The following is a 26154-nucleotide window of genomic DNA, read 5'->3' as shown; positions in this document are numbered from 1 at the left end:
TGCATTGCAATTACCATACCTAATTCCAAGGGGTCAATTCTGTCTCCTCAGCCCAAGTTCTCAGAAGGAGTAGATCTGAACAAGGATTACAAAGCCTCATGCTGTCCCGCTTGGGATGGAAGCATGCAGATGCCTCCAGTATGTTCCATGAATGGCTAGTTCTGCTAAACTGTAGAACCTCCAGGAGTGCAGTTAGGTAATCTCCTAAATTTGCTGGTTTGGATGCTCTCAGAATGGTCAACTAGAGTTAATCTTTAGTAAATACCTAAATAAATAAATACCTTAAACTAGTGCAAGACAAAACACTGAGGACTGGGTGATATTGAGACCTTTGTAGCACAAAACAGGATGGATGCTTATTTTTGTTGTAATATGGCCTTTCTATTTAAACAGTTGTGTGAAATTGTAAAATCCAGTTACCTGTCTGAGCTGAGTCTTTCCAGTAACGTGTATGCCTTTATAGACACACAAAGTAGTGGGTTTCTAACGCACTTTGAAGGCAGAAAGGTCTATAAAAGTTCAGTTACCCTTATAAGTTACTGGTAGGATGAGTATGCACTTTACAGGTCTCTGAAGACTTACGAAGCAATTAATAATTTCAATCTTAGCTAGCACTAGCACTTCAGTCTTATTTGAGACTAATGATCAGTCCAGGAAACATCCATAAAGTAATTGATTACATCCCTCTGTCTCAGGGAAGTGTTCCATCACTTGCACTTGCACTAAGCCTAGCACCAAATTTCAGTGATTGCTACAAATAGTAGTAATGTAGAAAGAGTGCAAAAGTAACTGGACTGTGCTACAGCCTCTTAAAATGAGAATAAACTTTAGTTGCTGTAGTCCAAAGTAATGGAGTAGAATAGAGCAGAAGATAATTGAGTAAGATAGAATAGAATTGGAAGGGACCTATAGTAGTCGTCTAGTTGACAAGGTCAGGGCTGACCAACAGTTCCAGCACATTATTAAGGGCATTGTACAAATGCCTCATAAATACTGAGAGGCTTGGGACATTTACAAACTCCCCAGAAAGCCTGTTTGACTAGTCTCTTGATAAAGAAGGACATTCTAAAGTTCAGTGTGAACCTCCTTTGATGCCATTCTGAACAGTTCTGATACATCCCTGAATCCTAGTGGAAAGAGATCAGCACCTTCGTGTCCTTGTCCCCTCCTCAGGAAGCTGTAGAGAGCAATGAGGTTACACCTCAGCCTACTATTCTCCAAGCCAAAGTGCTCAGCTCTTCTTCACAAGCCATGCCTTCCAGACTATCACCCAGCTTTGTTGGCCTCCTCTGAATGAATTCAAAGACCTTTACATCCTTCTTAAATTGTGGGGCCCAGACCTGCAGAGAGAACTCTAAATGAGGCTTGCCAAAGCTGAGTATGGTGAGATAACCACCTCCTTTGTCTGGCTGATTATGCAGTATTGAGGTACTCCAGGATGCAGTTTGGCCTCATGGTTGCCCAGATACATGGCTGACTCATGCTTAGCTTAATGTCAGCCAGCACCCACAGGTTGCTGTGTGTAGGGCTGCTCTCCAGCCACTTCACTCCCATTTTACACTTTTGCCTGGTGTTACTTAATCACCAGTGCAGAATCCAGCATTTCAACTTTAAATTTCATCCCATTAACCATAGTTTGGATCTATCCAGATGCATCTGCAAGGCTACTGGTCTCTTAAGAGGATCAACAGTTTGGTATCTCGCAGTTTGGTATCATCAGCAAACATGCTAATGGAGCATTTAAATCCTATATCCAGATTGTTCTTAAATACATTGAACAGAGCTGGTCCTAGGACTGACCCTTGAGGAAAAGGACTGTTGACTGGCCACCAGGCAGATGTAACCCAGTTCACTACAACTGAGCTCACCTGTGCTGTGGAGGTGTACCACTTCAGCTGGAATTGCCTTTCAGATAAAAGGCAGCATGAAAATTACTCTACTACTGGTATGCTCATTAGTCTTAGACAAACAAATTTCTATTTAATTTATCATAAACTGATTTAACTGAATGTTTTGGTAATTTTGTTACACTAGACAATAAGTTACTCTTCCCAAAATAAAGATATTGATGCACCACCCACACAGACTGGTGTTAATATCCTAGAGCAAATTTTCCCTGTTAGCTGAATTAATTGAAATTGTTGCTGTTGTCTATCATTGTCAGTATTTTCTTTGCAGTCTACTTTCAAATTTTCTCAAGATTTTTGTTTTCTAATATTCTAAATATTCTTGGAATTTGTGACTTATTTCCAGCTCTGTTCAAGTCTTTACCGCTGTGCTCTCAAGTTTCCTGCATGTGTATTCTTATAGATGCAAATTGAGAAATCTAAGGGGTTTTTTAAGGTGAAAGTTTTCAAGTGTTGCTCCATCCTCTTTGGTGATATCATTTAGCTCTATTTGGAAAGCCAAGCCTGTTTCATGAGGTCACTTTTGAGTTTTAACTTGAAATGACAGTAGGCTTAACTGTCCCTTTTCTGCTCATCATTGTGGAACTTGAAACTAAATTGTGAAGTGTCTTACAAGATTTGCAGTGCACAAGTAGGTAAAATTCCAAATGAGCTGGAGGGGCATTCTCCCAGAGACAAGGAGACTGAATGTTAGTTCATAGGTGAGTGAAACTGAAGTTTCAAGTTAAAAATGAAAAATGAAAGCAGACATATTGATGACTCTGGAAAGGAAGATTTATTTTTCAAATTGTGAATGCCGTGTCTCTTCAGTATTGTGTACTCAAAGGATGAGTAAGAAGCATTTTTATTACACCGTACTATTTCCACGTTTCTTTCTTATACTTTTTGCTCTCATTTGACAGAATAGGAAAGCTATTCCTGTTGTATAGTCCAATGCTGTGAATGTCCTTTTTATAATTGAATTATATAAGTAACCAAGTCTAGTGTGTTTTACAGTACATTTCCTTAAGCAAACTAAATGGAATGCCACTTAATGATTTTTATACTTGCCGGTTGAGGACAAGTTTGGATATAGATTGATATAGAGTTACCTGAAGTACTGCATATAAATTAAACATTAAAAAGGTAGATATAGTCAGACTAAGCAGCTCAGTTATAATCTTTGGTTATGTAGTTACTGCCTCAAGGATACTTCATCTACTTCATATCATATGTCCTTCTTTTGAAAGATGATCAGTGGGTTCAAGTAACATTTCAGCACAGAGGAAATTGCATAATTTATAGACTTTCCAATGAAAAACAGGAAACCAGTTTCACTAAATTAAGTCTTCCACTCTTTTTTTTCTTTTCTGCTCTTACAGATTGGAACATTGAAGGACTACTACCACTTCTACCATAGTAAAACAATTAAAAGGTCAGTTCTCTCAAGTAGAGGTACCCACAGCTTCATTTCAATGGAACCAAAGGTAAGAAAATCCATGCATGTGTCTGAGGAAAAAGCCTTTGCATTTTTTATATGAAATACTATACCAGAAGACATTCACCTGAATGGCATATAGCATTGCAAGAATTACCCTATCTGTTTTCTAAGGTTCTACTTCTCATTAAAACAAAGTGAAGAAGATACCATGGTATTAAGTATATGCTATTCTTGGAACATAAGGTGCACAATTGCTCCTAGATGAGTACTTGAATTTTGATAATGCACTAATTACTGTGCTATGCTTCTCTGCCAAACCACACACGTAAGATTTATGTATGCAGATTCCTTCTGAAGCAACCAGCTTTAAAAATAAAAAAAATGGGCAGTGTGGGATGATACACTGTTCAGAGGAAAGTTTCTCTTGCTTTTTTTCTTGTCTTCTTCTGGACTTGGTCTACGAGGGATTAAAAAGAGTACTCTTTTCTGTGCTCCTTTTGGAAGTTTAACTGATCTTAATTTTAAGATCTGCATGAAAAATTGTGCCATTTTTTTGTAGCATTCACTATAATAGGTAACTGTCAACACAATTTAATTACTGGTTTATAGTTAAGTATAATATCTTCATGTGTCCTACCCATAACACACTTTTGTTTGAATCCTTTAATTCCAGTGATTAGTAGCTTATTCACTGACTGCAGAATTGGACTGCCTCTGGTTTTCTTTAAGAAAAAAGTTCGGTGAAGATCCCATTAGCTTTTTTATGGTGTTCATGCCAACATGTCTTGCCAACAAACCCCCCGGCCCCTGGTGTGGTAATAACAGAGTCAAGCTTTTTTAAATTATTGGATGATTAAAGTTCTCTATGAAGGATTTATCAGGTTTTACTGAACAAATCATTTATGAGAAGTAAAAGTTACTGGTGAAGAGTTTGAACACTGTACAAATTGAACATCATATAGGAATACTTCTGTCATCTGGAAAACTTGTGTTTGGGTCTGAAGTTCCTCTTGAGGATACGACAAGACTCAGAATGTACACAAAAAACTGTGCTTAATCCTCTGTTGATAAGCCTGAACTGCTTAACCCTTTGAGAGCATCAGCAGTCTGCTGAGCAGTGTACACTGGGGGTTAGCATAAAAGTGGTCAGGGCCCAAATCTCTGTTCCCATGAGTACTGAGGCCCACCACTCAAAAGCAAGCATATAGAATAGGTAAAAATGCAAAAGGAAGGTAAGTGTTCACATCTGTATCAGTCCATGCTCTTTCCATATGCACAGAGGTGGAGCGATTAACACACAAATGCATAAGTTTGCATGCATGTACCACCATAAACTGTAGTGTTACACCCAGCTTCCAGATACCCCATCTGCACGTCTGGCAGGCACTCCAGACTACTTTGGCTAGAATAGTGACAGACTCTAAGGCAGAACAGCAGAAGATTAAAATTATAATGTATTTATTATGCCGTTTAGGTCTTGTCTTCAGTCTGTGCTGCTTTTGGTAGAGAATTTCTAAATTTCAGAACTGTTATGTATCACTTCAATATTGAGAAGCTCTAGTGAGGGTTGTACAAGGTACCCAATGCTGTTTATGATTCTGTACCCAAAGAGAAGCTGGTGTTCTAATACCTAGCTCTGGCAAGAAGTGTTTGTATGATTCACTTTTTGACTGCTTCACTGAGCCTGGGTGGCTGCAGACATGTCAATAAATGGATATGTATTTGTAGCATAAAGACCACATTGTCTTCAGTGTGTATAACATTTAATGATTATTAAAGCAGACTGGCAATTTAATTATTCTATATAAGCTAGTTCTTTTAAAACAAAAGGTTTAATATTGTATTAGACACAATGCATTTCTGTGAGAATTTGAAAGTACTGCACACTACTGTATTTATGAGTGGAATGGTATCTAATGACAATATTTGCTGTAGTTAGTCAGCATGGGTATTTGGGAACAAAGAAACACTGAGGTTTGTTTGCTTTCCAAATAATTTAACGGTAATTCACTTAATGCTGAAAAAGCTCTCCCTGTTACATGTACATGGAATTAATCTGTTCTGTGTTGCCACAAACATGGATCACTAATTTGCTCCTTTACAAAATTTTTAAGGATGGAATTCTGATTGAGTAGCAATTTTTTAATGTAAATAGCCTGCATATAATGGAAGAAATGATGAAATTTCTGAATTATTTTCATGAATAGTGTTTGACTTCATTGTGTGAATGCACAATGAAAGATGCAGAACTAATAGAAAATCTTGTTATTGTGGATTGAAATGAATGAATTGCTTTGAAAATCTTTTGTTTGATTTTCTTCTTCTGGAAAGGCCTCTTGACACTGTTATAAACAATATGAATAGATGCAACAGGGAACATAATAACTGGGTGTGGCACTTAGTGCTGTGGCCTAGTTGACAAGATGGGGATTGATCAAAGGCTATATTTGATTATATTTGAGGTATTTGTCAGCCTTTCGTGATTCTGTGATAAACTGAAGACATGCGGATTGCACATTTTGACACTCTCCCACAGCATTAGCCTGTATTAACCTCATATCATCTGTATTTAGATGAAAAGGTAAAGGATATGCAGTATTAACACAGTTTTGTCAATTGTCATCCACATCCTTACCTAGCAGTGCTACATGTTGTTATTTAGCAAAGAAAAAGATTAAACAGTTTTAGGAAAACATGCACAAGAAAGGCTGTAATTTCTTTAACATAGATTGTAATAGAGAAAATTTGTAACATAGCTTTATTTGCATCATCTTTCTCATCCAGTGAATAGTTATGTGGTGGTTTGCATGTCCTAATGGGAAAACACAGAAGTCGAAGAAGTCTGTGGATTTAAAGGAGGTGTCAAAGCCAACTGAACGAAATCTATTAACAGGGGTTTCTGGTCTCCCCAGCTGATATGCTGTTTGTGGTTGGCCTTTGGCAGGGGTCAATGAGAGTACCACACCACGAATCAAGGGCTTTTTTAGCTTCAGTGTTTGTTCTGCAAAGTTGTTTTGGTGATACCACAATGCATGAAACAATGGGAGTAGGAGCAAAAAAGAAGTGGGAAGATGTACAGAATGAGTCCATAGTTGAAAGGTATCATGAAGCTCTAATTCAGATATTAAATAGTTGAGTGTATTGATGGTAGACAATCTGCTGAAATCAGACTAGTACAGCATTTCCAGGGCTGAGAAGAAAGAGCTGAGGTATGCCTCTGGGTTTGCTGCAGTGGTGAAATGAAGAGTCACAAAGTGGGAAACATTGCAAAGATTGAAACCACAGTCTGAAGACTTTTCATCAATAAAAATGATAAGGGAAACCAGGTGGAGCTTTTCGATTAGTAAAGAGATTGCAATTGCAATGTGAGAGTTGAAGTGTCTGTGCATGACAATAGTACATGTAAATTAAATGGACAACACAACTGGAAAAACTATCTTTTTATTCTGAACTATTACATTAAATGAAGAGTTTTTAGTGAAGAGCTGTGATAATCAAATCTGTGATTCATATGGTAAAAAATATCCCACAGAATAAGTAGTATAAATAATCCTAGAAAGTGACTGTTCTTAAGGTAATAGAGGGCATATAAAAGATTGATAATATATTCAAATAGATGTACTAAAGTTTGTTCTGTTTTTCTCATGAGGTCCACAGAATCCCCCATCACAACAGAGATCTGATAAAGACATCTGGCCCACAGTGACACTAAAAGACATGGAATTAATAATTTGTTTTCCTGTAAAGTGTGACATCAGCCAACTTTGGAGCATAGTGCATCTTGATCAATTTCTACTAAGATGGCATCTCATATTTTTCTAATTTTAATGAATTTTGGGTAGGTTTATTTGGGGTTTGAATCCTGTTTAATTGGTCATAAAAACATAAAGATTACATAAGATAGAAACAGAAAGACTTACAGTCCTATCGAAATAAGAAGTAAGGTTACCTTTACTTAAGGAAGATACTCTTCTTGAGCACAATTTTGCAGTAGTGTCATGCCTTTGTCAAGTCTACTCCAGGATCAGAATGCCTGGGAATACATTACTTCCAGACACTTATATTTTACGCAGATCTAACCATACACAGAGTGTAGCAGTATGACAGAGGAGAAAGTCTTATCTTTGCCACATCAAAATAAATAGAACTCACGGTATCAGCATGTAAAATGCTGGCAAGCATTTCTTTGGTGACACCAGATGATATGGGCTGTTTTCAGAGGATAGAAAAGTAATGCCAGAAGCCTGTCCTTATTACTGGTAGGACAGTTGTGTTCATGAAAGCGCAAAGGGGAGCACAATTGTAGTAGCTGTGAATAACCTGGGGCTTTTCAAGCCATCATCATGGACTTAAAGCTTAGAGAAATCAGATGAGAATGTTATTATGGGGAAGGTGGTATTCAGTTGTTAAACCTTAGTGAACAAAAAAGTTTTTGTTAGACATACAGGATAATACAACAGTTAAACAGTGGGACCAGGTAAGTTACTGATGTCTGCATGTTTAGCTATAAAATGTACAAACACACAGGGGACAAGAATCAGTAAGATGTTACTTGGTTGCAAAATAACAGGAACTGTCATGCTCTTTTCATGTTCAGAGTTTGACTGGAAGTTTAAGTTAGTTCTTAAATAATCCAGTATTTACCACTGTGGTCCCTGTAATTAATTACCTGAAAAAGTTTTACATGAGCAATCCTTATATCTTTAACTTAGTAAAAATCAAGAATAGATTTTGCTATTTTCAAGGAGCCTGTTACTGGGTGAGTTAAAGCATGAACTGAATCACAATGAATGAGAGGGAATAGCAGTATCTCTTTATGCCACCTGCTTCTGGAGTATTAATTAGTTTCATGTAAACATGAGCAAATGAGCGAATAGTCCTACACATTGGATTTTTTTTTTCAGGACTTTTTGAAATATGAAGTTTGCTGTTCACTGATAAGAATTCTAGTAGATCCTGATGGTTATTCTAACTGTTCATTGTGCTGTAAATTTTGTATGAGTTGGTTGGTATTTTGTTTTCTTTATGGTAATTGAACCCGTACTTATAGGGATGAATATTGTGTTAGTTTTAGTTTAAACTATATTCATCAGCAGCTAAAATCCCTGGGAAATACATGTTGCTTCAGCAGGAGTCAAGAATATGTTTTGCGTGATGAGACTGCATCACACTTATTTTCATTCATCACTCAGTAATGACTATTCAGCAGTTCAGAATGCACCTAGACCTGGAATAAAAACGGGGATAAATCCCAGTGAGTATAGGAATAAAGTAGCTGCATTTTGTAGCAGGTTTTTCACTTATCACAGAATTCTATAATGGTTCGAGTTGGAAGAAACTTTTTGAAAGTCATCTAGTCCAACCTGCCTGCAATGAGCAGGGACATCTTCAACTAGATCAGGTTGCTCAGCACTCTGTTTGTCCTGACCTTGAATGTTTCAAGGGATGGGGCATCTACCTATCCTCTCCAGACAGCTTGGTCCAGGGTTTCACCACTCTTGTTGTAAACAATTTCTTCCTTATATCTAATCTGAATCAACCCTGTTTCAGCTTAAAAAGAGGGTTGATTCAGATTAGATAATAAGGAAGAAATTCTTTACAACAAGAGTGGTGAAACCCTGGACTAAGTTTCTCCTTGTCCTGTAGCAACAAGACCTCCTAAAAAGTTTGACCCCATCTTATTTGTCCCCTACACATACTGAAAGCCTCAGTAAGGCTTCCCTGGAGCCTTCTTTTCCTGAGAATAAACAACCTCACCTCTCTGAGGTTTTCCAAATATAAGAGGTACTTCAGCTCACAAACCATTTTGTGGCCCTTCTCTGGACTCACTCACAACAAGCCTTCCTGTATTGAGGACCCCAGAGTTGAATGAAGCACTCCAGGTGGGTTCTGCAGCAACCCAATATGTTCAGTGTCCCACCCTTTTTAATAAAGTTTTTGCAACATTACAGAAACCCAGTGTTTGACCAGAGTGTTGTTTCTTTCTCAAAAATAACCCTGGTCAAAATCCTGACACTTCTGCTTGCCATCCTGAGGTTTATCAGGTTCCTTCCTCATCTCTTTACCATCTTAAGAAAATAATGATATGAAAATAGTTAAAGAATATAATCCTGCAAAATAATGTTTTCACTTTTTCCAGTGGCTGGGAGAGGAGGACTTAATTCCTCATTTGTGCATTAATTAGGAAGTCAGCCAGTTAAAACCCTCAGCTAATCTGCAGTTCTTTTCCAGAAGTTAACAATGAGATTGTCATTGCCAAGGAGTTCTGTAAACTGACTTGGCAAGCGAAAAACTGGAATCTAATCTAATAGTTATTTTTAATATACTTGAAATTAGATATATTGCGGGGACAAAGCTCCTTTCAGGCAGATGCCAACAACTGATGAAATCATGATGAAATCATGTGAAATCGTGATGAAAGGGAAATCTAAATGTAGGTAACTGAATACAGTAATATGTTTTAATAAAGACCTCTATATTTCCCATCAGTTAATATTTTCCTTTTCTAAAACTATATTACACTGAATTCCTAGTGGCCATTTTCTGCTTCTAGTAGGAAACATCAAAAGGTAATTCCACTAGGAAGCTTCAATGACTATTTTTGTTTCTTTAAGTGCAAACAGCAAATCAGCTATTAATTAGACATTAATAAAGCTTTTGTTCTTCAGAAATAAACCTGTCTCATTAATGCTACAATTAACTCATTAAATGTTTCTGCCTATTGTAAATAAAGAGAAATTAACATTATGTGACAAAACGTGTTGACTGAAGAACAGATACTTCCTCTTACAGAAGCAATGGATTTGGCCAGTAGAGTAAAAAGGGAAGGCCATATATATTCATGTGATATATTAATGTGATATTGACTTCTCCTTTTTAGATTACAGTCACCCAAGGTTCATTCTTACTCTGGTTTGGTATCCTGGACAGACAGAATGCTGTTCCTTGTGCAGAAAATGAACACCAAATTTTAGGTTGCTTTTCTTCCTAATGAAGTGTTGGACCAGCTGTCAGATATCCCATTCCAGTACTCAGCAGTCTTTAGGGCTTGTGGTAGAGCTGCTGTTAAGGTCTCTAGACTTCATGGTCAATGAGAAAGATGTTGACTCTAAAGTGGCAGGCAAGGACTTAGCAATCTCTCACAGAAATAACTAAAACTTTCTGGATCAAGAATGGAAATATCACAGATTTCAATTGTCTCTTTGATGTACTTGGAACCTTCTGGTTTTAGAGAGGCAAAAGCAAAAGTCCTCACATATATGCAATGGTCTGAGCCTTTGAAAGGGACTCATGCTATTAAGAGAAGAAAAAATATGTAAATAGTCTATTCTGAATTTTGCAGACCAACATATGTCTTGAGCATGGTGAGTCTCAAAGATTTAAGAACATTGGCTGAATTTGTAGCTGGATTTTAGCTTAGAACTGTTCAAACCCTGCGGGATTTTTCATTTGAGAAATCATGTCCTTTGACCTTACTGCACTTGGTGAATTTGGGGTTTGTGGCAATAGGACTCCTTGGCTTTTGTTTTGTAGAGTGTGTTCTGCTTTTAAAATTTTTTCCAACAAACATGTTGAGCAGAGGTTAGGATCAGTGACAGTATTTCCAACTGTAGCCTAGATCTTGTTACAGGAACTTGTTTAGGAATCTTAAAAAATATATGGAAATATTCTTTAGGAATAAGTGGGGGGAAAACTCCCTTCAGGGCATACTTTTGCTATGTAGGGAACAAATATTTCTGAAAGTTGGTGTTATGCAATGCTACATTCACATAGTAAGATGAAGATTCTAAAGGTAACATATCTCTTGAATTTCTAGGTTTTGGGGCAAAGGGGGAAAAAAGTCTTGTACTTTTCCCTTCACTGTCACTATGTTGTCCTTCACTGTCACTAGAGGAACCTCAACAAAAACATATTTATGTATCTTAGGAACTAAATGTAGGGTTCATACATGATAATAATTACAATTATCTTGGAGACTGCTGGAGCTGCAGTGCTAATCCCAGCAATGGATAAATACAGAAAAATATGTTAATAGACCTAATTGCATTTAGGATTTGATATCTTATTTTACAAAATAAAAGTACTTAAGATACAGATAATTAGTTATCAATACTTGTTTTAGTTCTTTCATTCCTTCTATTTTATGAGTGTTAGAACAGTCCAGGATACCATAAGTGCATAGTTGACTGTACATCAATGAAATAACAAAAACAAGGAGGAAAAAAAACTTTGTCCATCCGTTACTTCATCAGAGGACATGTTAGCATCACAGTCATGGAGTTAAAGTTTGGAGAAGTTATTTGAGCAGCATGCTCATATAACATACTCCAGTATGGTGCAGCACACTGTGAGAGTCTTCAGCTGGCAACTGATTTGAAGAGGGACTTGTAGAGGTTGTGGCTGCTTTTGCTGAGAGTGCAAAAGATATATGCAGCATGCAGAATAGTTAACTTAATTAGATATCATTGAGTTGTTCACTTGGTTTGGTTGGAAGGGACCTTAAAAGTCACCTCATTCCAGCTCCAGTTTAGATGCTTTCTGAAGTCTCTCTATTCTGGGATAAGATTTTCTTTGCACTTCTCTGTCAGAATGCTTTCTTGCTTAATGGCACATTTGTCTGGTTTGCTTTCCTGTGCAAGCTGGGAATGCTCATCCTCACTCAAAGTGAAACCGCTAATGGAAGGGCCTATAATGTGCGTGAAGGCAGATCACAGAGTTGTGCAGCCTTATTTTATAAGTGCAAATGCAATTTGAAAACAAACACGTGAACAAGAAACACAAGGAAAATCCATTTGGAACTTAAAAAGGAAAAGGGTGTTACATTCTTCACACAATTCAGGAAGCATTAAAAGGATTTTGCTTAGCCTTAATGATGGCAAAAACACTTTAGGTAAATATATGTGTGGGAAATTTAAAGCTTTAAGAAGATGATTTCATCATAGCAGTTATAAACATGTAAAAGCAGAGGGTTGTAAAGAAAAGACATTTGCAATCCTTAGCCCTTAGATGCTAGTAGGTGTTAATATTTGAGTTTCTTTACAGTCCCAGTAAAGTAGTACCTGCTCCTATGTTTTTTAGCAGGAAAGTGCATTTATAGGTGAAAAATGATAGGACAACTAAATGTTTTTTTAAAAAACCAAAGGGAGTCAATCCTCCAAGTTTTAATCGGTATTCTAAGAGCTTGATAGTGAAGACAGGAGCTCTGACAGCTGCAGTGGTCTTGTGTTTCGCTGAGTGCGCTTAAGCTGTTGTTAAAGTCAGTTTGCATTGAGTGTTAAGAAAGACAGCAAATTGGTGGTTTGGCTACTGGGCTGTAAAATTGCTGTGTGTCAGAAAGTGTCAGATGAGGAGGAACTGAAGAGATCCTAGTTTTGAGCTGTAGAAAGATGCAACATTCTGGAAGCAGCTGATCCTTCAAGGCCAAATGCCAAAATATCAGTAGAGAGAGAGGGAGAAATTGAAGGAAAACGCATTTTGGAAAGGCACATCTCGGAACTGACTGTATAGAAATGTAACAGAACAGCTTCTACACATCATTTCCAGAGGAGATCCACCTTCCTCTGATGCTGATGATACAGGCTGTATTGCAGGACATTCATAGAAAAATGAATTCAAGTTTTTTTTCTTTCACTTTTGCACTTGGAAAATATTCTGGCAGCAATGTGTACTCTTGACATAATGGATCAAGATTTTTCTGCATCTGTCTTCCAGCTTCTGAGAGGCAAGACCATCATGCTTAATTCCAGTGGTTGTTATGTCACCCAACTATTCTAAATGGTGTACAGCAAGAAATCATAAAACACATAGATGATTTGTCATATATGGGATTATTGACAGATTATTGAAGGCAGGAAAAGGGAGCTGGAAAGATATCCTCCCCAAAAAAAGGCAAAAGAATCTCCCCACTACCCAACTTTTTATAATCCTTTCTTTTAGGATTATTTTAAAAGCCAGTGTCACTGAAAAGCTACTCATCATCCTTGGCTGATCTGCTTTATTCTTAGCAGATCCTCACCAGTTTTAATGGTTCAGAGGAGGTGTCAGACAGCTGTGTCCCCTTCATAGCTGTGCTTGAATATGTGCAGCCTTCATCAGACAACTTTGCTCCTTCCTTCCGGACTCAAAATGTGGACAAGGCTGGCAGTTAAATAAAAATTTCTGCAAGGGGAAAATGCACACCAAGTGCTATGTATTTTATTCTGTGGAATTGTATTTCTCTTGGTGGCACACAGAACATTGTATGAATCCAAGCGATTCCAAATCCATAGAATCCACTTAAAGCAGTCATATCTATTTGTGTTGACTATCACTTTTGTAACCTGTGTTTAACCTGCATTATTGTTTGACATTCTTTTTTCCCTTTTAAAAAAATTTATTTATTTAGAGAGAGAGTGAGTGCGGGCACTCTCATTGGTGCTGAAGTTCTATATACATATCTCTAAAGGCCAGAATATTGATTTAACTTTACTTTTGTAAATGATGCAGATTAAAATTTTCTTTTAAAGTAGCTTTACTAAATTGATACTCAATTCAATGTTTCATCTGTAGCTGTTTTAACACCTTTGTGTTTGTATATACATATATGCACACACACACATACACACAGACCTTTGTATTTATATTTATACTTTCTGTTTTATATATAACAACTTTGTGTTATAACAGTTTTTTATAATGAAACCAGAATTTCTGGATTCCAAAGTTTTTTTGACTTCCAGTCTGTTCCTGAAAAATTAGTTCTCAAGAATACAAATGCCCAGAGACTCATAGTCTGTGAGATCAAAAGTAAATATTTTGATCATCCAGTCAAACCTCTTTTATTAGATGTCATATGGCATCAGAATTAATTTCTGTTTGACGCAGAGTGTAGGTTTTAGAAGTTTTCCAATTTAATTTAAAAATCTGCCAGTGATACAAAGTATCCAGAAGTTTTTAAAATGTTCTGGTTTTGCTTTATGGCCAGTTATTTAACTTCAACTTTCAGACACTTCACATTCCTGTAACTATTTGTGAGTTTAAAGAATAATATTGTAGAGCAGTTTGGTAACCTGCATATGTGTTTGGACACCGTGACCTCAAAAACTTCCCTCTCGTCAGCTAAGAAGACATCCAAATACCACTCCCTTGTGGATCTGTTTTTCTCTTCATCATATTTGGGCTTCTTTCCTGGGTCCTTGCTATACTAACACACTTCCCTTGCCTTACATGAAGGAAACTAGCAGATAGTTGCAGCCCTGATCAGTGCAGATGTTTGGTAAACTTGTCATTTTATGAGGCCAATTACACTTTGAAGAGGTAATCTGAAGAGAAGGTATTTCAATAATAGTTTCCGTTGTGAGAGACTGAGATACCATCTCTTTCAACTTTCACATCATTCTGGCAAATAGTGGAAAGGCAGTCAGGTGATTTTTAAGCTGTTGTCTGATACTAATATATGTTCGTTTATGAACTAAAGTTCAGTTTTGCATTTCAGCCCTTTCTGCCAGCAGGTAAAGGAACTGAATGAATGATTAGAAATAAAATAATAGTAGTAATAGGAAGATTTATGAAAAACATTGCAGTTTTTGAAGCTTCTAAAATGTCTTCCCTCATGAGAGCAGACATCTTCTGCAGCACATCTGAGTTTCTATCAAAGAAAACTTAAGTTTGTGTATTTCAGAAGATACATGTTTATACATTTGAAGTTTATCTTGGTTAGAAAAAAAGTTGTTTTATTAGTACAGAGAGTATTCTATACTGTAATCATATGAAAAAAATCACATTTGTATTAGATCATTTAAAGTCCCTTTATCCTAATGGAAGACAGTGTAGAAATAGCCATAGAGATAGCTATCAAATGAAATAAACATAGGTGGAAGAAATTTTGTGAAGACTGTAGACACCACATTGCAACCCTGTAAGTCATGTGACCAGAGACCAAAAAGCTCTAGTATATGCAATTTATTCCATTAGTCATAGCCATGGATATAACAATCTTTATTTTCTTTCTCTAAAATTATAATATGGAAAGTGTTGTGTGAATTAGGAATCCATAACAGAGTGGCTGTTGTGGACAGTCTTCAATTGCCTGAATGTGCACAGGGACCATCCTAAAGTTGCAAAACAGCCATGTTATCCTTGTTTATCTGGGGTTTTAAAATAAATGAAAGTAATCAGCCAGTTTTTGTTAATCAAGCATTACTTCAGCCTTTATGTTATCTGATATGCAAAAATTGAGAGATATGGCCTCATTGGAAGTGCTGTCGACATTTTGTGAGGTGCGCACAGTCACCTTGTGACTTTAGAAAAAGAAACTTCAGTCCTTTTACATTTGCCTGAGAGTTGGACTGCAACTAGGCTGGCTGCAAGTGTCTCTCACTGGTAGTTTTTGGCAGTTAATTTTGAATAGTGATGGTCTTTTTGATAATGATGTTTAAGAGGGGTAGTAATCAATCTTCTAATATCAGTGAGGTTCTGACAACTGTAAGAATGAGTTTGAGGACAGAAAAAGTCAGCTTGTTCCAAAGGTAGCTGCTAGCAATTGCCCTCCATTGCCCTGAAGTGGTAGATCAGAGACAAACACGGTGGCCATGAAACAGTAGTGTTCCTGAACACCCAGTGTTGTGATCAGTCCTGTTTAGAATCTTTGTCGACAACCTGAGTGATGAAGGGATCAAGTACACCCTCAGCAAGTTCACAGATGACACCAAGTTGGCTGGAGGGTTGAGGATTCTGCAGAGGGATCTGGACAGCTGAATCAATCAATAGGTTGAGGCCAACTGTATGAGATTCAATACATTGAAGTTCTGGGTCCAGCCCTTGGGTCACAATAACACAATGCAGCACCACAGGCTGGGGGAAGAGTGGTTGGAAAGCTGCCTGGTGGGAAGGGATCTGGGGTTGCTGTTTGACAGTGGCTGAACATAAATCAGCAGTGGCCAAGAAGGCCAGTGGCATCCTTGGTTTATATCAAGAACAGTGTGGCCAGCAAGGCCAGAGAAGTAACTGGTGAGGCCAGACCCAAATTTTGTGTTCAGTTCTGGGTCCTTCACTTTTGTAGAGAAACTGAGGTGTTGGAGCAAGTCCTGAGATGGGCAATGAAGCCAGCTAAGGCTCTAGAGAGTAGGTCATATGAGGAGCAGCTGAGGGAGCTGGGGTTGTATAGCTGGCAGAAAAGCAGACTAAAGATCTTACTGTTCCATATCACTGCATGAAAGGAGGAAACTGAGGGTTGGGCTTTTCTCCCAGGTAACAAATAACAGGATGAGAGGAAATGGTCTCAAGTTGTGCAAAGGGAGGTTTTGATTACATATTTTAAAAAAAAGAAAATATGGAAAAGTTTGTAAAGCATTGGAGGAGACGGCCCAGAGAAGTGGAGTCACTATCCCTGGAGATGTTCATAGCCCCTCTGGATATGGCACTAAAGGACATGATTTAATGTTGAACACAGTGGTAGTGCTGGATTGATGGTTGGACTTGATTATTTCAAGAGTCTCTTCCAACATGATGATTCTAAGTAAGAGCAATAATCCAGTTATACTACAAAGGCATCTGAAATTCCAAGGAACTAGGGAAATGGGGTGCTGTAAAATATGACTCTGATACTTCCATAAAGTGTAAAACTCAACACAACTCTGAAGCTCAGCGTAAGCATTTTGGCTCAATTCTGAATTTTAAATAGTACTTCTAAGTATATGCTATAAACAGGGTCAGTTTGGAAAAAATACTTTATCTTTTTCCTATGATTAAGGATAGAAAATAGCAAGACAGGCACCCAAGTGGGATAAAGTTTTCCTGTGGTTTAAAGTACTCTGATGAGAAAACTGCTTAATTTGATATAGTATATGTTCTGTGACTGAATTTTTCCATGTTAGACTTACGTGAAAAATTTACTTGTTGACAAAACAACATTAAGTGTAAGTGCTGGAAATAGGCTGAGTTATTTGTGATACTTCCTTACATTTTATTAAGGGGGTTTTGGTCAATGAATAGTCTACTCAGGAGATGTATTTACTTTGGTAAGTCCAGTATACCACTGATGGATGTTACATATCACTTAATTATGGAATACTTTTACTGTCTTACTAATTCTCAGTAGATTTTCTAAATGGCTGTTGAAACCATGGGAAGCTCTTGACTGAATCAACACTTTTGGAATTACACCGGTATTTTTGACATTTGAATGTAACCCTTTGGTAGAGATTTGTCTTCTTAAGATGTCACAAAATGAGTTAAGGCCACCTTAAAGTAGCACACGCAGATGTCTGAAGGACTTAAATGATTTATGACATGAGTTGAAGGACTAACCTAAGGAAAGAAAAATATCACATCAGAAATTTCTACAGGTTTTTTTAATATATAGAATAATTGCTACAATAATACAGACATGAAATCCAAGATAATTCAGCTGCCTAGGATGCCAGATGTTAGATTCCAAAGCTAATGAAGTTTAGAGGGCTCAAAGTTTTATCCTCTAGTGGGCACTGGATCAGCCTTTTGATTTATTAAAAATATGAAGTTTCAGGGAGTTGTGACACGAAAGTTTACATTTGGAGTGATATTAATACTAATCCTCCCACTGTATTGAAATGATGAAAAGGTGATTACATTGTCTTAAGACTAGGTAGTTCTAGATACTAACATTGTATTCAATGGGGTAAGCAGAGCTTTAGGTACTGTGCCAAGCAGACCTGTCAAGTAGAGGCCTATTAAAATTGTGTTAAAAATCATGAATGTGTAGGTCTTGATTTGTTCCAAGGTGAGGTATATGATCTGTGGCAAAAAAAATAAAAACTACCTTGTATAAACATAGGGGTTGCTTTTAAGCTCATGCTGCAAAGATTTTTCTTCACTATTCCAAGGCTGAGTTATTTTAGAAATAAAACCAGAACATCTAAGCTGGTTAGGCCACTTCATATCTGAGGAAGGGAAAAATCTCCAGCTGCTTTAGAGGCTTGTTCTTTGCTTATGACATCTGGGGCTGGTGCTGCTGGAAGCCACTGCCCAGGAGCCCAAGCTCCCTAAAATTTGTTCTCCACTCTCCCACAAAGCTGCTGGGTGATTTTGAGCTGCTTTATGGTCAGCTGTGGTACAATACACTAGAAGGGGGGAGGTTGGGCAGTTGCTGTAGCCACATTCATCATCAGTTACTACAGCTATGTCTGCGAGTAGAAAACCTGTCAAGATTTCTCCAAGGAGAGAAAATGTGGGTCCTTTTGCCTTGGATTGTTCCCTGGTTTTCCAGTCGTACAGAGATCCTGGCCAGCAACAGATATGCTGAACTTCTCTAGAATTTCACTGTGATGCTTTTGCCCTTCCCAGAAGCTCTGGCTGCTATTGAACTGCCTTGGTACAGAACCTGTCTTCCTTCATCACTAGCCAGGTTGTTCCCTTTTCTCTTCACAATTTAGTCCTTTATGGTGCTGTTCATAAGGGAAGAAGACTTTTTTCTGCATCGTTTTAGGCTGATGTGTATGATTTATGTGAAGAGCATATAGCTGTAGGGGTGGAAACACAACAAGGGAAAGGCAGAGGACCCTTCAGTCCCATTAATATCCATACTGTGGATTCTTGTACCTCATGAATGTGGAACTGTGGCTATGCTGCTACAATTGATCACAAATACATAGCAAAGCAGATAGAAACCACTTAAGTCATACCAGGACTGACTGGCTTTTCTGTGGCTATGAGGTGGAAAAATGTACATTGAATTTCAGCTTCGGTTCATGGGAGACACTGCAGTAGCTTGGCCTGCTGTTGTGCAAGATGTATTTCTATGGGGTCAAGTGGTAATATCAAGGATTATCTGCTGTCTTTTCTCCTCTGCTTGTTTGGTTTCTGCTCAGCATGTATTAACATATGTTTCTTGTTTCATCTTGGTTTTTTTCAGAATCTGTAACATAATTTTGACAACTGCTTTGATTGTGGATTGTCATTGACCCTCGCTGAAGAAACACTTTATTTATCAGCAAGAATGCATTACATAGCACTGCTGGAGTCAATAACTTTTTATCTAACTTTAGACCCCTACCTCTGTGAAATGGTATCTGCAGTAATCTTCCATGGTCTTTCCATGGTCAACATCTACTTTACCAATTATCTTCATCTATTTTTATGGTGAAAAGAGGCAGTTGCTATTGTTATTCAAAGAATAATAGGCTAAGAAAATAGCTGGGGTTTTAATTATGATCCAAAAAATGACATAAAATTCCTGTTAAGATGAGAAGTCAAATTTTTTGGGGTCTCACTTTTGTGACTGCACATAATTAGCAAGAGGTATGTGAATAGTGTTGATCATCTTTCCTGCACTCCTGAGTAATGGCTTGGATCTCTTGTTCAGTAACCTAGGTATAGGCCTGGGATATTAGCATGTCCTCCTCACTTTACCCTAAATCATTGACCTTTTGGTTTCATTACAAGGTGAAGTGCAAAAACAGAGTGTTGTCAAATGATACACTTAAGTAGAACTAGTAGCACAGGACTTAATTAATGACAGGACAACTAAGATGCTTACTTGTTTTGTTAGAAACATAGAATCATAGAATCATTTGGGTTGGAAAGGACATTAAAGATCATCTCATTCCAACTCTCCTGACATAGGCAGGGACACCTTCCACTTGACCAGGCTGCTCAGAGCCCAATCCAATGTGGCCTTGAACACTTCTCCAGATGGGGACATCCACAACTTCTCTGGGCAAACAGTGCAGTGCCTCACCACCCTCAGAGTAAAGAACATTCACCTTATCTAATATCCCACCTAAATCTACTCTCTTCCTGTTTAAACCATTACCCCACATCCTATCACTAGACTGACTCCCTGATAATGAGACCTTCCCCATCCTTCCCATAGGTCCCCTTCAGGAATAGGAAGGTTGCTATAAGATCTCCCCAAACACCTTTCCTAGGCTAAACAATCCCAGCTGTCTCAGGTCTTCCTCATAGCAGAGGTTGTCCAGCCATCTGACCATCTTTGTGGCCTTCCTCTGCCTGTCTTATGCTGGGGACCCCAGAAGTGGATGCAGCCCTCCAGAGAGTAAAGTAGAGGAGAAGTATCTTTTGATATAGCCTAGCATACAGCTGGCTTTTTGGGATGTGCATGTGAGTTGCATGTCCAGTTTTTCATCCACCCATATTCAGAGCTGCTCTCAATCCACTCATTAAATCTGTATTGAGGTTTAGGATTACCCTGACCCAGGTGCAGGACCTCACACTTGGTCTTGCTTACCTCACAAGTCTGTCAATGTCCCTCTGGACAGGAACTGTTGGAGCAATTTTTTTCCTGTGGCCTTTTCTGGGACAGCACAGTCTCCTATTTTGTCTCAGAGTGTGCTATCCTCACTTTGGTCCTTTTGTAGCAGGGTCTTTCAGAACTCACATGTACAAGTGTTGAGGGTGTTTAGGCAAGTAAAGAATGAAGTGTAGCAAATGCAGCATGAGACATTCTAACTGGGAGGGAAGGTGCTTGCCTAGAGCAATCTGTCTGGCAGATAAACTCCAAGTAATAGTGCTGCATTGCTGTTCAGTGCCTGTTTTCTATGGGATGAGGTGGCCCCCTGTGCTGATCTGTTTACTGGGCATTAACTTCCACACTCTGTGTGGGTTTTCTCTCTCTTTTTCTCTTTAATCTGTAGTGTTCTTGTGGTACCTTCCTCTCTTGTTATCTGAGGAGGAATTTGCAGTTTCTTCTTACAGATGTAGGACAGATGGAGGCGAAGGAGGCAGTACAAGGGTTACAGTTACAGTTTCAATTAGGAGTGGCACTTGAAGGATCTCTTTTTCACAGACTCCAGATTCACACCTTCACATTGAATTTTGTCATAAAAGTCAAAGATTCTGTATGAAATTTATAACTTACTTCAGAATTAGAAAATCTTCTTCACCCCAAGGATGTTTTTCTTTAAAATGGAAAGGATTACACCTTCAGTTTGCCTGTAACTTCTACTGTGTAGTAATGGCATTTTCACATATTGGAGTTGACACATTTTTAATAATTTTGAAATATTTATTCAAGCGGACTCTGTCATGGTATATTTGAAAAAATTATCTTTCATAACAAAGTTTGTATGTTAAAAATCATGCTGCTTTGATAAATTGGTGGGATTTTTTCCCAGCATGTAAGTTTTTTTCCATTTATCAAACTTGTTATTTTCACAGTTTATAACTCTGGGTGAGGGAGATCTTAACTGCAGCATACCTACATGGGGTTTTTTTTCCCAAGAACTCTATCGAATCAATGAGGCTAAAAATGGTAGAAAGTAGTTTTGATTCATTTCATCAAGAGATAACATTTCATTTCAAATTCTGTCACTTAAAGAGAGAAAAAGAGTGCTTGAATTAGCTCAGACAGTTTTATTGCCATAGCAGTATTCCATGCAGGTCTGTGAAGAAGAACTGGATCACAAAACAATGCTGCAAGTCCTGAATTGAGGAGACTGAAAAGGGTGGTTTTTAAAAATAGTTTGATCTCCAGTCTGGCTTGGCTTTTTATCTAACTTTAGACACCTAGGAAATGGAACTTTGAGGCTGAGGTCAATGGGAAAATGTCTTTTGTTACCTCTTAGTAAGTGTGACTTCATGAAAATGTTAAAATTAACTTCATTGTTTGCATAGCCTCACCTTTTGGCAAGAAACAAGAATCTGTACAATTAATTAATCCAGAAATTATTTTTATACAAATGAGCTCCTTTCATGCAGAATCAAATCCAAAATATGCTGGGCATTCTACAGTAATTTGTGGCTGAATACCCATAAAATACTCAAAGGTAATATGTGTTACAATAATAATATAATTTACGAGTCTTCACCTTTTTTTCATTAATATAACCTAGTGATTTTACAAAGTAGAGTAAACTATTTCATTTAAGTAGCAGTGATAGTTTCTGTAAACAAAATTGTATGCATTGATTTGTCAGATGAGTATATTGTCTTCCGGTGATGTTTAAATTAAGTTCTAAAAGGTTGTATCAGTATAACCTGAGAATAAAAACAATTCATCAATAGAGCTCAATGTAGGGGATTTGCTAAACACTATGCAGGCAAAGCTATAAGTAGGACTCTGATCAGGCATGTCAGGATGTTTCAGGTTACTCTGTCTAGTATCCTGCACTGTCTCCCTCATAGGCAGTGCGTAGTCACTGACTGAGAGTGGTTAGTTTGACTTCCCCCTTTCACTGATGTGGTTACCTGTACTGTATAGAATGAGTCCTAATGTTTTACACCAGGTTTGTCTAGTTTGAAGAAAAGGAGACTAAAGGAGACTGAGAAGCAACCTCATTGCCCTGTGGAGATTTCTGAGGAGGGGATGGAGAGAGGGAGATGCTGATCTCTTCTTCTTGGTATCCAGTGACAGCCCATGTGGAAATAGTTCAGAGCTGCATAAGGGGAAGTTCACAATGGACTTCAGGAACCATTTTTATACCAAAAGGTTGGTCAAAGAAATCAGTCTTCCTAGGGACGTGCTTGATGCCCCAGGCCTGTCAGTGTTAAAGACACATTTGGACAAGGCCCTCAATACTGTGCTTTAACTTTTGTTCATCCCTGAATTGATCAGGCAGTTGGACTAGATGATCACTGTATCTCCATTACAACTGAAATATTCTGTATGAGTCTAGTCTATTCCATCTAGACACTTGCATTCCATCATTAAAGAACTACGTGCACTATCTTCCCATATGCATATTTAGACAAATGTGTTGTTTGCCCACATATTTATTTGTATGAAATTAAACAGCTATTTTACTTAAAGTACTTAGAAGTACTTAGAGTACTTCTATGCATACATAAAATTATCTTTAAGTCTTGTGGGAAGACAAGTTATGTTTCTTTTACTCGGTTTGAGTGTAATCATTCAAGTGCACAGCCCCTCTGCAAAATTACTGTTTCAGACATTTTCCCTAATTTTGCTGGGAGCTGAGAAAATGGGAGCTATGGGCAACATCCAGCAGGTAATAGGGGCATGCCCTACAACAGACAGTCTTTTGTTAAAAGGTGGTAGATAAGATACAAAAAAAGTTTACTTGTATCTCACTAAAATATGACCACCTACTATACTGCAGGCTTTTAGATTAACTCAGTTGATACAAAGTCTTGTACAAACACATGCATATACATATACTGAAAATTCTTTATGTGTCAAATGATTAGAATTCCAGTTTATATAGGTATATATAAACTGGAAGTGTGCAGTGATGCAGTATTTATGATTGCTTGGACTAAATAGGTGCTACTATTCTCCATAATATTGTCTGAAATAAAGGAAATAATGAAAAGAAATTATTTGGGCTTTTTTAAGGCAGCAATGCACCAGTCTCCACCAGTACTATGCTGCCTTTATATTTAAATATTTTTATTGATCAGCAAATATTTGTCGCTGAATAGGCAGCAATCAATGGAGACAACATGTCGCAGTGAATGAGTAGAGGGTTTGGCTAAGAATTTGTCTAGTCAGGAAAACTCCTTTCATTTTATCCATATAGAAATGGTATTAGGTTGCTGAATTTCTTCTTAAACTTGTTTGCTGTGCAGGCCCCAGGAATATGTTTACTTCTTTGGCTCCATTAAAAAGGAAGGGTGTTTCTCCAAAACTCCTCACAGACGCTCCTTGTAATTCCTATAGAAGCCTTGACATATGGGAATCCCTAATGCCAAATTAGATGCCCTAGGTCTCTGATTTATGGCTCCTCTGGGCAATAGTAGGGTTGGTGAGTTCTTTCATTAATGTTCATGCATCTAAACTAGAGGTAGCAGTGGCAGAAGGTTTAATCCCCTTCGGCTCAGTCTGTCTCATTGGTTTGTCTTTGTGGACTGTTCTGAAACACTATCAGATCCTTTAATTCTCTTGGTGGTAGGTTTAATTCCTCCCTTTAGACTCAAGATAGGAGTTACCAAGCGTGGCATGGTGTGCGCTGTGTGGTTTTGGCCTGTGAAGCGTTGAAATTTGTTGACTTATAACTTTCTTAGCATGGTTAACATACTCGTGTGGTTAATCCCTTCAGCAAAGGACGAGTCAAGATAACAGTAAATATTCTTGCAGCATAGAAGCTTTAGACCTCTCAGTCAGCTGAACATGTTTCTGCACTGAGACCCTAATCTCATAATAAGACTTGGAAAATGGATCTGTATAAGCTCTGAAAGCCATGGTTGCTTTTTCAGACCTGTTAAAGCTTTTTTGTTAATGACTGCTAAATAGTAGTAATAGAAGAAGTGAGGCTCATTGTCTGTGGCAGTCCAGACAGGTGGGGAGTCAGAGACTAAACAGTACATAGGATGCCAGTCTCTTGGTTTGTGATGTGTTGGGAGGCATGGGCTACCTGAAAAAAGAGATGCTTTGAAGAATAACAAGCTTCTGTTGTAAGGGTCTGGAAAATAAAGCATATAGTAGCAGCAAAAGTCAGGAGAACAGGGTTCATTATTCAGTTAAAAATCAGTCTTTTTCACGGAGGACAGAGCTAGTAAAGAAGCTTGTTGATCCCAGATTAAAGCAGCCATTAGGCTTAGTGCCTACCAAATTCTTGATTTAACTTTCTTTGGCCTTTGCTCAGGCATGTGTGTCCTACAGGCCTCCAGACTTTGTTACATCAAACAACCTGAGACAGATTAGCTGTCACCTGTTGCAGGGGACACCTGGATCCAGTCAGATCTGAAGGGAGCAGTTAGCTCTTGTCATGTCATGGGGCCAGATGGTACTGGAAGAGGGAACAATAAGCAAGAGATAAACACTTTCAAATTTCTCATTCTTATAGAACCAGAAAGCAACTAACGATTGTTCCTAGAAGATTTAACAGGAGAATGAGTTTCAGCGTCAGCTCTACCCAATAGTCTGTGTTCTTAGACTGCATAATTAGCCTCTAGGAGAATACTTTTGGTCCTGAAGTCAGTTCTTGGGAAGGAGAAAAGTTAATTTCTTCTTTAGGAAGAAAACCATGAAAACCATCCAGCCTCTGCAAGGACTGTTGTAAGAATCCTCTCTGGGCAAATTTAGAGATGTCTTTATCCATTTTTTTCTGACCAAGAAGTAGAGGCCAGTGTGCTATGGTATGTCTACCTAAGTATTTGAAGTTGTGTTGTGAATGCACAGTAGAGAGATTAACTTGCTAAAGGAAAATATTAATACTGTCTCTGACCAGTGACAAACAAATATGTGAGCTGAAAGTAACTTCTTTGATACATTTGTATGTTTGTGTGCTTACACAGATACTCAAACAGCACAAATAAAAGGTGCAGAGTTGGCTGCTAGAAGAAGATGACTGAGATGTGAATTAATTTTTGTAGTTATATCCCTTGAAATAATTCAGCAGAAATGTATAAGCTGCTAGATGTGTGTGGATATCCCATAGGCTTTTTCTGTGGTTAGTTCATATTATTTACATCTATTGAAACTAGCCCCCTTTTAGAATAGCTAATACAGAAATAGCTGCAGAGTCCCCTCTGATCTAAGGTTGATGTCACTTTTGGTGTCACCTTTCTTTGGATGTGACGTGAATCTTTGAAGAGGTGTCAGACAAAAATAACTTTCAGAATTAGATTTTTAATCCTTATATTTCTTTTCCTGTTTCAAGCTCATTTTTTAGTTTGCTTCAATTACAGCTGTTGCTCAGTATCCAGCTTTTTCTCACAGGGGATTGCTTAGTGTAAACTAAAATTCCAGAGTGCCTCTCTGAGAAAATCTTGGCACTTTACTTAAAATGAAGTTTAATTTTGGCGGGTTTTATTTTCTCCAAGTAGTGAAGGTGATTTAGACACTGGTCTAAAAGCAGAACTTTTAAATATATTTTTTTATGTTTTTGTTTTCTGGAAGAGAAATATAAAAACAAACTGACCCTTTTAGAAATTCACTTAATTCCTCATTGT

General features: G+C 37.8%; 1 protein-coding gene across 3 annotated transcripts in view; it reads left to right on the top strand.

Annotated features, from left to right (window-relative positions):
* Nucleotides 1–26154, top strand: part of PCSK5 (proprotein convertase subtilisin/kexin type 5) — a 223235-nt gene that overhangs the window by 21194 nt on the left and 175887 nt on the right. For all 3 annotated transcript variants that reach the window (XM_039719288.1, XM_039719297.1, XM_039719307.1), the window contains exon 2: nt 3269–3373. In XM_039719288.1, the coding sequence (XP_039575222.1) occupies nt 3269–3373 (105 nt within the window). The remainder of the gene's footprint in view (nt 1–3268; nt 3374–26154) is intronic.

The sequence above is a fragment of the Passer montanus genome, unplaced genomic scaffold (assembly GCF_014805655.1).
Source record: "Passer montanus isolate IOZ18808 unplaced genomic scaffold, ASM1480565v1 scaffold105, whole genome shotgun sequence".
In the NCBI taxonomy this organism is placed as follows: Eukaryota; Metazoa; Chordata; class Aves; order Passeriformes; family Passeridae; genus Passer; species Passer montanus.
The sequence above is the reverse complement of the archived record's forward strand: the minus strand, read 5'-3'. Positions and strand labels throughout refer to the sequence as shown.